The sequence below is a fragment of the Odontesthes bonariensis genome, chromosome 10 (genome assembly GCF_027942865.1).
Source record: "Odontesthes bonariensis isolate fOdoBon6 chromosome 10, fOdoBon6.hap1, whole genome shotgun sequence".
Classification (NCBI taxonomy): Eukaryota; Metazoa; Chordata; class Actinopteri; order Atheriniformes; family Atherinopsidae; genus Odontesthes; species Odontesthes bonariensis.
The window spans coordinates 25,428,378-25,444,103 of NC_134515.1; the positions used below are offsets into that span (position 1 = coordinate 25,428,378).

At 41.4% G+C, this 15,726-nt stretch overlaps 1 protein-coding gene across 1 annotated transcript in view; it reads right to left on the bottom strand.

Annotated features, from left to right (window-relative positions):
• LOC142389794 (cadherin-4-like) overlaps window positions 1–15,726 on the bottom strand; it is a 277,273-nt gene that overhangs the window by 64,610 nt on the left and 196,937 nt on the right. The window contains exon 5 of the mRNA XM_075474898.1: window positions 14,131–14,328. Within this exon, the coding sequence (XP_075331013.1) occupies window positions 14,131–14,328 (198 nt within the window). The remainder of the gene's footprint in view (window positions 1–14,130; window positions 14,329–15,726) is intronic.

The following is a 15,726-nucleotide window of genomic DNA, read 5'->3' on the forward strand; positions in this document are numbered from 1 at the left end:
CAGTAATCGAGTCTACTGGAGATGAATGCATGGATGAGTTTCTCCTGGTCTTTTTGGGAGAGGAAACCTTTAATTCTGTTGATGTTTCTGAGGTGGTAAAAAGCTGCCTTGGTGACAGCTTTGATGTGGCTGCTGAAAGTCAGATCTGAGTCTATCAACACTCCGAGGTTACGAACCTGGTCAGTGATTGTAAGGTTCCGAGTCTCAAGATATTTACCAACGCTGACCCTCTTCTCTTTGCTACCAAACAGAATGATCTCAGTTTTGTCTTCATTTAATTGTAGAAAATTCTCTCTCATCCAGGTGTTTACTTCCTCCAGACACTGACACAGTACGTCTGCTGGGCTGCAGTCGTCCGGTGACAGAGACACATAAAGTTGTGTATCGTCTGCATAACTGTGATAATTGATGTTAAAGTTCTGCAATATCTGACCCAAAGGGAGCATATACAAGTTAAACAGAAGAGGTCCAAGAATTGACCCCTGGGGGACTCCACAAGTCATGGCCACTCGCTCAGATTCATAGCTGCCAATTGTAACAAAATAACTCCGGCCTTCTAAGTAGGACCTGAACCAGTTAAGGACCGCTCCAGAAAGTCCAACCCAGTTTTCCAGCCTGTGCAACAGGATTCTGTGATCTACAGTATCAAACGCAGCGCTGAGGTCCAACAGGACCAGGACTGAAACATTACCAGAATCAGTATTCAACCTGATGTCGTTTAACACTTTGACCAGAGCTGTTTCAGTGCTGTGATGACGTCTGAAGCCTGATTGAAAGTTATCAAGACTTCCACTTTCATTCAGAAAGTCGTTGAGCTGGTTAAATACAACTTTCTCAATAATCTTAGATATAAAAGAGAGATTAGAGACAGGTCTGTAGTTGTTCATCATAGAGGCGTCTAGAGTTCTCTTCTTTAGGAGTGGCTTAATGGCAGCTGTCTTTAGTGACTTGGGAAAAATGCCTGATGCCAGTGAGCTTTAGTAGCTTTCCTGTTCTCAGATGTGTTGACATGCACTTGCAGCATACACAGCATACATTTTTCAGTGGACAGGTATATAGACAGTGCCTTGAAGTCATATTTATAAGTGACAGGAGCATTTGATTCTATTATGTTTTTGTTTTATTTTTGCTGTGTCAATACCATCTACAGTATCTTAAGCTGCAATTTTATTCTTGGCTCTACAATGTCAGTCAAATTAATTTTATCACAAAAAGTCACCCGACACTAAATGCACCTCATTACAACCACTTGTATTATGTGTATATTCAATGATCTATTCTGAAATTAATAATGAGAAAGACTGAGGTGCCGAGAAAGTTGGTTTTGAAACTTTGCTGCTACACAGTTCCTGACAATGTGCGGACAAGTGTAATGCAATTTAAAAAAAAACGTGATTTATGAAAGAAGCAGAGGACAGAGGATCAAATAGATGCTATGTCAGACGTATCCTGCATAGAGAGTCTATTTCAGTGTGTGAGAGAATGAGATGGAGAACCAGAGTGCTCTGTGTGCTTTTGTGCCATTTGAATGATAGCTACAATTGACACAGGTGAGATTATTAAAAGACCTTCATCCACATTAGGGAAAATAACATGGAGTAATAGAAGGTAAGCAGTGGATGACTTTTCCAATTATTGCACTGCGAAAGGAGCCTGGTCTTTAATAGTGCAGGCTTATGGCAAATTAGAGGTGCTATTCTTCTCTGAGGTAACAATGGAATGACTCCCCTCCTTACTCCTCTCTTCCAGGCAGGAAAATGAAAATAAGACAGCCATTGTAGAGGCAGACAAAGAGCAGCCGCACCCCTTAGCTTTGGCTTAGTGGGGTTAGAGTGTGAGAGCTGTCATCTCACTATTACTGTGCTGTTCCCCTCTCTCTCTCTGTCACCCTATTTCATTAGGAGATTGATTAAATTGTGAAATTGGGAGTGTGATGGATGCATGAATAACTTCTTCAGTCGCTCCCCTAGGCTTTGACAAGGACAATATCAAGGACCCCCTGTTACTCCCTTTTCCTCCCTCGTCCCTTTATCCCCGGGAAACTCAATCTGGGTAATTAGAGTAAAGAGTGTCACAGACTTGGAGGAGAGAGAAAAGCACAGGGAGAGAGGCTAACAGTGGCACAAAATCTGCTGCCGCGGCACTTTTCCCATTTCCCCCCCCCCTCCATTGCCCCCCAAACACACACACACACGTATTTTTTGCACTGTCCAGCTTTCGTAGCCTACTTTGTCCGTCTCATGCCTTCTGCTCCTTTTGTCTATCCAAATCCATCTGGCAGCAGTCAAGAAGAGAAATGCGCAAAAGTAGGAAAATGCAGGAAAAAAAAGTGTGAGAACAGTGAAAATAACAGTGAGGGAAAATAAAAGTGGTTGTGAATGAACAGCATCAGCAGAACTCAAGAAAAAGTCTAGCCCTTTTGGACGGAAACCTGAGGACAGAAAGTGCAGGGAAGTTGCCAGGACTTTGGATGGGGTTTTCCTCCCCATTTATACATGTGTGTATATCACATAACAAAACTTAAATGACTGATTTTCTAATCTTCTTGGGGAAAAGAAAAAAACAATTGACAGTTATCTGGTGAACGTGTATATCTCTGTCAGTACGTTTAGGGAAAAAATATTCACACTTCTGATGGACACAGCTGAGGAGCCCTTCAGAAGACAAATGTTGCAATACATTCCACTCAGACAACGGGGACAGAGGTAAACAGATGTCAACGGACGCAGCTCTGAGTACAGAGGCAACGGAAGAAAGGTGCTCAGGTAGGAGCGGGAGGAGTGTGAGGGTTTGATGTCGACTGGAAGCCTGACAAAATGGGCAGCTCCCTGCCAAGTTTGCTTCTGCCAAGCACAGGCAGAAACTGAAGAGGGGCTGGACCTTGCCATGCTGCTGCTGGCTGTTTTGAAAAGATGCACATTATGTGCATGCAGAGACACACTTGCTCATCTGTGTGCGCACACACGCATATGGGGTTACACCACAGCCTCTAAGTGTGTGTCAGAATGTTTCCCAGGGATGTTCTGGCTTCCACTAACCAAGCAAGGGATTCTGCTTGGCAAACTCCACCTCAGCAAGAGTCCAGCTGTCATGTTGACAAATGAACCTTGGAAGAGTTACGAGGTGTGAGCGTGTGTGTATGTTTGTAAACCCATGCATGTGTTCTGCGAAGCTACGTGTGTGTATTTTTCTTGGAGCATAAAAATATCACCAGAATGACATACAGATAGCTGATGTGCACGAGGATTTAGCTTTTTCACAAGCAGCTGGCCAGCCAATCTTTAATTCATTTAAATCAGAAAAAGGATCGGAGCCACCCGGATACAGTTTCTGTGAACATCTAGAAGCTATCAAAAAGAAAATAGGAGAAAATCTGAAAAAGCTAGAGCCATCGGAGCACCAAGTCTGTTTTAAAGTGACAATTATTACAAAGCTGTCCCTATAAATCATCTTATATAAAGAGGGATTTTGCACAGCCTCAGACGAACCAGAACATTGTCTCCTATGTGATGTGATACAAGCCACAGAGCATGATAGCAAATGCAATGCATCACTCACATGGTTTTAGATTTGGAACATTTTACAAAGTAAAATGAGTCAATGTTCTTTTCAGTTGGAGACAAAGAGCAAATAAAAATGCGTGGAAAAAAAACACGAGGGTTTTGCATAAAAATACATCATAATTTGGAAGCAAGGAAAAATCTAAAATATTGCACACACTATAATATCTTTTTATCGGTTGCTAACCTGTTTACTTTAGGAGCCATTTTGTCCTGAGATGCCATAAAACATTTCATTGCACAGTAAAAGATTTTATCACAAAGACACACAGTGGATGTGTTCACATGCTTCATGCATCTCTGTCTGTGCAGTTCAGTGAGGTGAGGGAAGTCTGCTAAACAAAATCATGATCACCTCACAACACAATTCATTTTGCCTCTAAGGAAAGGTTGTGACTGAAGCCTCTCATATTAAATTGCAAAGTAAATGAGATCAGATTATTCAAGCCTTGGTTTAAATTTGTTTCCAGTAAAAAAGAAAAGAGGCAAATGGGAAACATAAGCACAGGAAGTGGGATTAGAATGTTGCATCACATCACTTGCAGCCAAAAGAACTCCAAATCTATGAATGTTTCATGACTTTTTGATTAACAATTCCTCGTCTTCCAGTTCCTGTAAAAACATTGCTTTGCAAATCTTTAAATTTGATTTTCTACATCTATCTTTCAGACAAACATGCAACCATTACCTGAACAGAGGAGGAGGTAAAGTATTACCTGATGGAATAACTAACTCATCTGCATGTCTTTCATCTTTTCTGTCTCGTTTGATCCACTTGTCTGCCTGCCTGACTTCCTGTGTATCTTCTTTACTGCTCTACTGTAATGCCATCCCTCTGTCTGCATGTCTGTCAACACATCCCTTCTATTTGACTGACCTTGTCTTACATCACCAACAGTCACTGCCGCCTTTGGCCCAAAACACTTCATTACTGGTCCTCACCTTCCTATGTCCCCTTTCGAATAGCCTTCCTCTGGTTTCACCGCATATCATTTTATCATGTCTTCAGAGAAATCGAGATTCTTGCCACTCCTTCATCCTTCTGATCCACAGGGTGGCTGAGGCCAACCTCCAGGGGACCAAACAGAGGCTGTTTGTTAAGCTGTTATTTATCTCCTTCATAAAGTTCTCCTCATCTCCTATTAAACAGCCTAGAAGTGTTGCCCTTGACTCACACATAATTCTTGTGTCTTTTGGTGAGATGATTTACGCTTTAATTTAAACACCAACTGAACCCAGGAGGGAGCCCGCCTGGCGCTGACTGATGTCATATCAGAGAGGAATGTGTTTGGGGGGATTGGTGAAAACATGTGGGTTTATCTCTTTGAATGTGTGTGTGTGTGTGTGTGTGTGTGTGTGTCTGCGGTCTATGCATGTAAGAGCGAGTGGGTGGCTGAGGCGGGAGTTTTATGTTGTGTGCTGTGTCACTGTAAAGCCTCAGCATTAGCATCTCTGAGCCTGGTTGGGTCACGGCTGGAAAATATTCAAATGGAAAAATAAAGCCTAGCTGGGTATGCCTGATGAACATGTTTACTGGGACTAATTTCAAAATAATGAGATATTAAACAGGGAAAATTACATTTCAGTCTCACTTCCCTGAGCACAGGAGGAAACAAAGGCCAAATGCTGTTGAGAAATAAATGAATGTTGTAACAATTTGTTTTTCGAGTCAATAATAGGATATTGCAGAAGACTCCATTTCCTGGGGCTGATAAATGTAATTACATTGATCTCAGTAAATTTCACTAGCGCAAAGGAAATGAAGCTCAGAAGGTACATGCCAAAACAAGACGAATGTACAAAGGGCGCTTGGGGAGGAAGGGAATTGTTAAAGAGAAACAAGAATCAAGCCTCAAATATGTATATATATAATAATCTCTAAATCTATTCTTTTTCTTTTTCATCATTGCCCTAAACAACCCCCTTGCGAGTATTAATATTATATATAATATATATTAATTTGTCCTTACGGTGCTCATCTCTTCTGTTAAATACCCAAGTCTGATGCTCTTCAGAAGATGTCAAATGTTTCATTAATGATCTGATGTGTCAAAAAGGACAAAAGTGAGCATGTTCTTCCATCACAAAGACTCCATTAGTAAGAGGAACAATGTAAAGCACTTTCAACTTTGTCAAGTATTTCACTTGCTGTCATGGCGGTTCAGTTTCATCCTAGCTGCCAGAAGAGCAGGCCTTTTTTTCATCTAATGAAAATAGTCTCCACCTTACATCCTAATACTTCTGATTCACACGTTCCAACGGTGATGCATTTGCACACAAATACAGCAGATTCCCTTTGACACGATGCCCTCTTTTATTCCATGTGTTGTCAACAGCCACACTAGAAACTCTGTGAGGTGGTTTGAACCATGTGAAATACAGAATTACAGAATAAAGAATTTAACATTGATGAAGGGGAGGCTGCCATTAATGACATATATGGTATCGAGGGAGGATGCTCTGATCGATTGTGGACCAATTTCTATTGGTCAATATTCGTCATGAATAATTTCCTTATTGTGAACTGGGTGTATTGTTCTCATTTAAATTTTATTGTGCTTGATACAGAATAAAGTGTCACTTTTTTTAATGCCATAGCTCGGATCTGTTCCCCATAACCTAGCACAAGTCGCTGTGGTTTAAAAGAGTGAAAGGTTACATATGTTGTTTCATAATAAATGAGCTGGTGCCAAATCATCTTATCTTCTTCTCTCTTATTTTCCTACTTATTGCAGAATATATTTAAAAGGAGTACAAGTTAATAAATAATGTTAGATTATAATTCAAAGTTTTCACATGCAGATATCACAGGTGAACAGTGATCAGCCCCAATAATCCCGATCGAAACACGCTCTGTATTAAGTTGCTCCTAATGATGGCGTATGTGGAAAGATCAGCTGCAAAGTGATGGAGTAAAGAGAAACCTGTATAGTTAAAATGCTAAATGCGTTATTCTGTCGAGAGGTTGTTTTAACATTTGCAAAGCAGCCACTTAGTGGAGCTCGGGCAGACGGACGTCATGGCTTTCTTTAGCATTTGCTATTCATCTGAACCCTTTCAATGAATACTTTATCACTAAAAATGATGCAGTTACTTTCACGAATGACATGTTAAGCAGGACAACTCCCTTTTCTCCAAAGAAGGGGGTAAGATTTTGAGGTGTGTGGGTCCTGAGCCACCTGGGAGGGTGTGGATGTGTGAAATCAATATCGTAGCATATGTGGATCCTCCAAATTAAACTAAGATCCAAAAATAACCTGCCAGTGACATTAGAGGAAATGTCATAGTATCACCAAAATCAATAGGCGTCATTTTTGGGGACTATGAATGAATCTACAAGATTTCATGGTATTCTGTCCAGAGGTGGATATTACAGATATTTGTTTCTGGACCAAAGCGTTGGACCGATCGATAGACTGACCGACTGGCAGACGGGCCAACCAGCTGACTGACATTTCCATCCATCCATAAAGCAATTCTCCGATGAGAAGAAAAAGAGGATCAGAAAAATATCCAACTGTGTTTTTGGCCAAATGATTTGCAGTGTCACCTAACACTGGATGTCTGTGCTCAAAGCGAATTCACAGCCGCGGTGTTTGGAAAGGAAACCCAGTGTGAATTCCTCAGGAGGAATGAAACAAAAAGCCAAGAGTTTAAAACAAGCCAAGATGTGTTTCTGAGTGAAACAAAGCAAATGCTGACATGGTTGTTTCTGCTCTCGCCTCAGAGTGGACAGAGTTTTTTTTCCCCGGCTTAATACTTTGCAGGAGGTCCACCCTTATCTAAAGCAGTTTATTGTTTCTTGCCTTTTTTTCCTCAGCTTTATGGGATTTACGTAGAGTGAGTGTGTGTTTGCGCGTGTTAAGTGTGTAGAAAGTTATTGTGTGTTGAAGTCGCGCATGTGCCAAGAACAGGACCGTAGCGGTGCATATGAACATCGAAAGAGACAAGACAAAACAAAGCACTCAAACGAAATACGCTTGAATACATATACAGCAGTGCACATCCTGAAGGTTTTCATGTGTTTGACTGAATTAATGTAGCCACACATTTGAATGTTTTCACAGACAAAATTTATTTTGTCCAGTAAATGAGTTCAGAGCCTTTTAACATTCATAAAGCCCTCCATATGGGCACTAATGTGGTTTCCTAGTGACCGAGCTGTGGAATGGGCTGTGATCCTTAAACATTCACATCCCCGTGCTTCGCCGTCCTGTGGCTTCTCTAGTGGAGTTGGTAAAAAAAAAAAGGGGGAAAAAAAGATAAAGTCCTGCCTTTCTAGCTTTGCTTTTCCTTCTCTTTGTTCAGGGATAAAGCAGAATTGCGACCAAACAAAACCCCAAACAATGAGGATTTACAAAAGCAACAACGCGCCGCATGTATTTTACTCATCCTTTGTTTGTTGCTTCTGTAGGACAATCAATTTCTCTCGCATGCCAGTGCATGCATGTATATGTTTGTGATCGAGTGTGTGTGTGTGTGTGTGTGTTTGAGAGGGTATGCCTCAGCGGGGGTGGGGGTAGATACGAAGAAGGCAAACAGGAGCATTGCAGTGCTTGAGTTGGCCAGTCGGTGGGCTGGCAGACGCCAGAGGGCTTCATTAGACACAAGAGAGGAGGCCACGAACAGCAGTTCTCCAGCAAGACTATCAGACCTAAAAACAAACACAGCCGTGCCTCCGATTCTGGTCTCGCCTTACATTCCCTCTCCCTCCTTTCCACTCTGTCAGTTTCTCTTTATGCTTTCTCTTGTTCTCAATTATACCCACTCATCTTTGTCCTCCCTCGCATTCTTCAGTGCAATCAGCTCCAGCTCTCTTGTACAGTCTTGCTGCTTTCTGTTCCCCCTTTTTCTCTCACAATAATTTCTCCTTTCTGTCCACTGCTTTTTGTTGTTGCTACGTCTGTCAGTGGAGCAGAGCAGTCATTAATCACTGGTAAATGTACGCAGGAAAAACAGACACCTCGGGGGGGCAGTTCTCTCATTCTGCTCGAAAAACGCTTCTCTCAACATGCTCCACAGAGAGAGATGTAGAAAATGGAGCACAGGTGCCGCAGCGGGTGCAATAAACACAAACAGATGCACTAAAACATGCAGGAAAATCAGATACAAATGTCGGCATTTAGTATGCAGACTCTAACGCTACCACCAGGAAATATATACAAAGGACAAATTACCCACACAAATGGTTCACTGAAAAGTTAAAAGGTCTCAAATCGTCTTTCCTGTCATATCAGTCGACGAAGGGCTTTAGACAGCACCCGTTTACTTGGATTATTGCTCTTACTGCTGCTGTTTCTCTCAATTGTATTCCTGCCGATACAATCTTCTATGATTATAGAGGGATATAATCCTATTTTATGGGAATCTCTGGCTACTGCCTCTAAAGGAAAGGCAGGAGACAGAAACATTTTCTTTCAAAGAAATATCCTCCAATAAAACAAAAGTTTGGCACCTCTCTTAGGTATAAATCATATCTCCGTTAAAAACAAAACACTACAAATATTGCCCAGAGCAGAGAAGGAGTGAATAAAAAAAAAGAAAGATACAGAATGAGAGACTGAAGACTGTGCACATCATATAAATGATCAGGTGGGTGAAAATGACCTCTACTGAAAAAAAAAAAACGGAATTCTGACTGGTTAAAGTCGCTTTACAACCTGTCAATCAGCAGGCCTCATCAAGGTTTTATACGTTTTGCTTTAGTATTTTTTTTCTTTCTTTTTTGCTCATATTTGTGCTAATGGGGAACTTAAGGGATTGGGTGGGGGAAAGAAGGGGTGGTTATGTTGAGTCTGTATTTACCCGAGCAAAAGAAATTGATGCCGCTCTGCCGTAAGAGAAGTGTGTGAATCAATGGAAGGTTTCAAAAAGCCTTTGCAAAAATAAATATAAAAAAAATAAAAAAATCAATGTCACTTACATGCCTATTGATGGCTGTTTGGCCACAGAAGAAAGAGAACAACAAGAAACATCTGTTTATCGTAAAAAATTATGCTACTCGCTGTTTTTGGACCTCTTCATCATGTCTTCAGTCAAGAATACATTTATGTTTAACTATTATTTCTACAACACTCTTTGCCAGTCTTGCAAAATGATGCGGGATGCATACATGTTATTTGGAAGGACCTATTTAAAATACTCTCGATGAAAGGCAAAGATAAAATAGCTACTTTTATTCAAAGACACAAGAAGCTGATGAGGTCTATTGTGAAGCCACAGTGTGCACCATGGACACAACATGGATCTTGATGTACAGTGGAAGAGTGTGGCGCTCTAAGGCAATTATTTCAGTACCGCTATTAATAAAATGCACTCAATCACATTCCTCTGAGGTCTGACACTGTTTTGGCTTTAGTGGCAGATAGGAATACAGCTCTGCTTATGCTTTACCCTTGCAGTAAACATCTCTCTCAAGCCATGTCAGGGTGTGAGCTCATAGGCCAGTCAGTAGGGCCTCTTTTACTGACACCAGCCCAATCCTGTGCCGCCCCGATCAAAGTGACAGTGCTGCAGACCCGCAGAGATGCAGGTGAGGGCTGCTGTCACCCCACCTGTCCAACTGATGGCAACTTGGTCCGGGCAGGGAGAAAAGCGGTGGGATGCCAGTGAAGGCCGCTGTTTGCATGTCACTCAGAGCTGTGTTGGATGACAGACCAGCCCATTAGGAAAGGGACTGACTTCACAGGCCATTACAGGGAGGCAGCGCGCAGAGCAGTGAGTGATGGCACAATCGGAGGGAGACAGAATGACTGAAAGCTTTGCTTTGCAACATGATTCTTATAAAAATGATGACAATAAATTGGAAAAACAGCTACATTTTCATCTTTGAGGTGACATTAAAGGATACAATGTTTGCCATTGATTCAATTAATCATTCAAGTGGTAAAGCTGCAGCAGTAGGAATAAGGAGACACATTTGTTCAAATTATTTCTCTCTATGTAATGATGTTTCTGGAAAAGTTTCTGCTGCTAGAGTGGGAGACATAAAGCTCTAAAGTCTAAAATTATCCCTGTAACTAAGATCGTCACAGCACCTACAGGTGGTTAACAATTATTTTGAAAACGAGTCAGTTCTTTAGTCATTTTCATCTCTCGATTCAACTGCTTATTTACGTCACTGACCATGTATTAACAGAAAAACAGAAAAAGAATTACAAATTTTTCTTATTTTCTTGAAAACCTTGTCAGTAACCCACAGAATTGTCAGAAAACTGATTCCGGATCATCAGGACACTTAGCTGAACTTGAGGTGATCAGGAACTTTCAACATGAATGTTCATTTAGGTCTTAAAAGTCAATTACTTTTGATAAAACTAGGCCATTTTGAAAAATGAACAAGAACTTGAGGCACAGATTCAACAGTGTTAGATAAGAATACCACAGAAGAAGTTTGCACCTCAATTCCATGTTTTTTTTTTTTATCATGTAACTGGCAAGATGGATTCTATCAAGATTTGAGTAGCACAGTCCAGAATCATGGCTCAGTAGATCCATAAAACATGGTGATGGCTATGTATATTGCGTGTGGGTGGGTATAACAAAAATAAACATTAAAATAACTAAAATCATCTGTGTATCCAGCAGAACTGAAACGTTTTACAGGTAAAGTGAGTAACGCCGCTCATCTTACAATGCATTATTCTTCTGTGAAAAACCTGCAATGGTGCAATGTTTTGTTTTACAAGTGCTCATCACGATCAACAAATGCTAATATTACAAATACTCACAGTCTGCAAGGACCCCGATTGTAACTGCTTGCAGCTATGTTTTTTAATTGAATTTTGACTTCGGGGGGAAAAAAAGTACATGCACATAAGCCCAAGAGGACAATAGAAGGTATTAAAATGAACGAAACACATAAACAAGAAGTTAGGTAAAAATCATCCCCATGCCACAAACTCCTGTCTCATTGTTAAAATCTCTACATGTTGGCATGGCCACGCCTGCCCTGCAGTCATCATTAAAGGGAAAGACAAGAGGCTCAGAGCTGAACAGAGGCATCAGCACGCATCACTTCTCCCCTGCTCTGAACGCTCAACTCTCAGCAATCCACTAGCCCCTGACGGACCTATTTACTGCACAAAATGGAATGTGTGCACTAAACTTCCAAATGTTCCTTTGATACCCTCGCCCTTTCTCTCAGCCCCATCCCTTTTGTCTCACTCTGGTTCTGACCAGTTCAAGGTAGTGGCAGAACTGTCTGGCTTCTTTATTGCTGGTGCAGCACGACTGAAGGGCTCAGAAGGCTAAGAAGAGAATGCCACAAAGTGCTCGGCTGATGGGAAACATTCCAGCTGGAGAAGCACTCCGGTTCCAAAAAACAAAGTTTCACAAACTCTCCCCTCTTTGAATTGATGGTTTGGTTTGACGTCATGAAAAAAGAAGGGGGAAAAAGTGCTCTTCAAGCGCCTCCCCAGGCTTTTCTCTGGAGACAGGATCAAATCTGCCTGAAAAACAAAGAACTGAAACAAAAGAAAAAAAAAATGCTTCTTTTGCACATTTTAAAACCCAGAAGAGATAAAGTGTGAGAGTTTTGTAAACAACAAGGGGAAGCTGGTGGCTAGATATTGCAGATAAATAAGTACAGAAAGATAAAGCAGGAAATGAGGCAGCCATTTGTTGGAAAGTTTTTTTTTTATCTAAATTACAGTGCCCACTTAGCCTGGCTGACGCGTCCACAATCTCGATGAGATGGTGGTCTGGGAACTAGGTGTGCATTTTCTCGTATTTGAGGCGTGGTTTACGAATGCCTAGAGCCGTTTATTGGGCGCTACGAATGTCTATCAAATGACGTCAGGTTCTTCCCATGCTGCTTTGCGCGCGATTCATAGCCAATTGTATCACTTATACCAGATGACGACAGAAATTCGACGAGGAAGAAGAAAAAAATGGAAAATAAAAGTAAACTTGCGCTCTAAGCTACTTAAATTGACAACAAAGTAGGCCTATATGCTATATTCTACATGAATTTTTATGTTGTAGAGTTGTGAATTTATTTTAATAATGGAGAAATTGAGCAGCCTTGCTTTGTTGTCTACAGTAGTAGATCAACCCTCATCTTACTTTGAAGCTCCCAGCTCCCAGAAGTGACGTCAACGAAGCTTTAGCAGCAGAAAAGCTATCAGGCTTGTGTTGATGATAATAATAAACTCCTGGACTATGTACAAACTTCCAAATGCATCGTTTTGTGAGTACAGACCATATTTGTACAACTGTAGAAGTTTGGTGTCATGACATGTGATTTTAGTGTGGTAATTTTGGAGATACTGCCAGGGTCCGTTAGCGCTTGTACTAAGCTATTCGGGATAACTCGGTAACTCAGCTGATGTTCAGCCAATATCGGAAAAACTTCGGGTGGGCTACTTGGCTGGATGTCACGGTTCAAATGACCCTAGGGTGAATCTACTCCGAAACACTTTCTAAGGCTGCATTGAACGGTAACGTTGTGTCCGCTGTCATGTTGGATTAACGCTCTACAAGCTTCGGTGTAGCGCATAGACGTCGTCATCGTCTTGCTGCCCCCCCCCCCCGTTCTGTGATTGGTTCCCAAACTCTAGCAAAAATAAGGGTGGTGGTTTCCAGGCTGACTTTGCAGTGAGAATGAAATCGAGCGCAAAGCAGCATGGGAATTCCCAGGCTAGTGCCCACTATAGGTTTGAAGATTACAGCTTTGCTATGAGATAGAGACTCTGATGTGGCAGAATGTCTGAATTTTAAGCCCTGTTCAGCTCAAACGTTTGCACAAAAATTTGCAAAAGCACTCACATTTCTGTCGTTCAGCAGGTGTACACACTTGACCGCTGAGACCCGGCATGCCATGCTTAGATTTTAGCCTTATCAAAACACAAAATTTTTCAGAGAGGAAATTGCTCTTACTTGCTGTTGCCATATTCCCATGGATAATTTGTCGATATAAGATGTGGCTATAGCAGGTCCATCACTTCTCATGTTGTTTGTTCAGATTTAAGCTCTAAACAAATCTGCCCTAATTAGAGCATAGGGAGTGGATAACTGTCTGGCTTTGGTGGGCTCAAGAGGAGCAGTATTTCAAAGTGTACTTCTAGTATCTCACTGTGGAGTCTTTACTGGAGTATTGACTTATTAAATATTCTGTGACAAATTGTGTTCTTATGAAGGAGATATAAAAATAGCATTGAACCTTGGGCAACCTTTCTGAAATGGCCTGATAAAGGAATGAAAGAATAGATAAGAGGGGGAACCCATAATAATTTGTTTAACTAGGAACCCCACAGACCTCTCACCGTGGGGGAGTTTAGCTGCTTAACTGCACTGGAGTCTCCTCTGTCTCTGAAGGGAAAACTTCTCAGGGTCAGTCAGGGCTTCTTAAATACCTTAAGATATTGTGACTGTAATTACATCAGGGGAACACAACATAATTATCTTCAAGGATATGGAGAACAAACTAGTTATGCTAATGCATTTCAGTTCTTTATCACCATCCATCACACATGTCCCCAATCAACATTTGCAGTAAAGTGCCCTCAAGAAATCCCAGCTGTAAATTCCGAACTAATCAGTGATCCAGCCAATCCAATCTGTCACTTACACTGACAAGCATCTGAGGGAAAGGTCCTCGAGAATTTTCCGCCACATTGATTGGTGGGATCACCCAGTCCCTCTTCTGTCTTCGCAGACCATTGGTTCTGTTAGGGCCGGACCCAGAGAACATGATGATGGGAGGCGGTGCTTGGAATGCCTCCTTCTTCTCTTTTCGCTCCGTGACTTTCTGCTCTTCCTCCGTGACCTTTAAGACAAGACATGGCTTTATTAAGGGGGGCCAGATGAGCTGTTAATAAAAAACAGTAGCTGATGTGACATGAAAGTCTTCTCAGTTTCAAAGTAGCAATTCAGAGGACAACAAAAATAACATTTTCATAAAGTCGATTAGGTAAAACAGATATATTTAACCTTTGTTTCTTGTATACTGCTGTGACTCTTTAACAGCTGTTCCAGTGAATGAGTGACTTATTTTTTGTCGACATAAGGAAGTTAGGTGTGTGTGAGCTACTTGGCACAGTCACATGATCTATAACCTATGGTTGAAATGGTCCATGGTTACCTTGGTGGCAGATTTGACAAACTTCAACCATTATTTGCTCAGAAGGTGGTCACAAATACAAAAACTAGTTGCGCCATATCCTCCATGTTTGAAAGCCCCCTGAATATCACTGATAGATCCAGTAATCTTGGTGGTCAGTCAGTGTATATTTTTTGCCTTTCTCCACAAACATTCATCCATTTTATTTCAAAGTTTATGTGTTGCTGTCGGGTCGAATAAAATGCAGCACTGAGTTTAAAGTTGTGGGGAAAAGAGTTTTCACATGTTTTTGATAGAAAAATATTTCAGCCGTTGAAATCAGATGGGATCAGCCAGAGGAAGATCCTATTTTGCTGTGATTGGTTGTTCACTGTCATTGGGTATTCAACAAGCAAGTGCTTCCCTCAGGTGTACCCTAAAGCTGCTCTCTTTTCTAAATGTGTGTGTCAGCTGGCTCTGCCCCTTAGGTCTGCTACCTTCACAGAGGTATCCATGTGCAGCGCTCTCAGTCCCTGCAAAGGGACATTTTTTCAACGCAGATGGACAGATGTGCAGTCCTCCAAAAAGCTAACAAGGCATACGTTCTTGAGCTGACACGATGCATTGATCGAATGCAGATTGGTTCAAATTTACCTTGAACCAGCTAGAGCCAGCGAGGGCTGACAGCAATCGATTTAATAACCAAGAAGATAAAACAACAAAAACAACAAATAGCAAAGAAGCATAGGTGAAAAGCACAGACAGCCGCTGCCCTGGATAATCTTCATTATCTTAACACTTAGTTTCACTCCATCACAAAGCAGATTTTTTTCCACTTTAACTTCTGTGTTTTCTACCACAGAACAAATCTAAAGGACCAACAACAGTACTGATACAACTAAGAGCAGTACACAGCTCAGAGTATTCCATATTTTGATTGGCAGCAAAACATTATCTAGACTTGCATTAGTAAGGCATCGATGGAGAGAGTGTATGGAGATCTATGTCTGGGCCCTTAGCCTCACTGCAGGATAATTTAGTTATTATAGCATTACACACAAGTAGCTGTAAGCTACAATGAGTTGGTGCCTGTTTGTTGGATGCAAAGTGACTGTTCACCCCTCA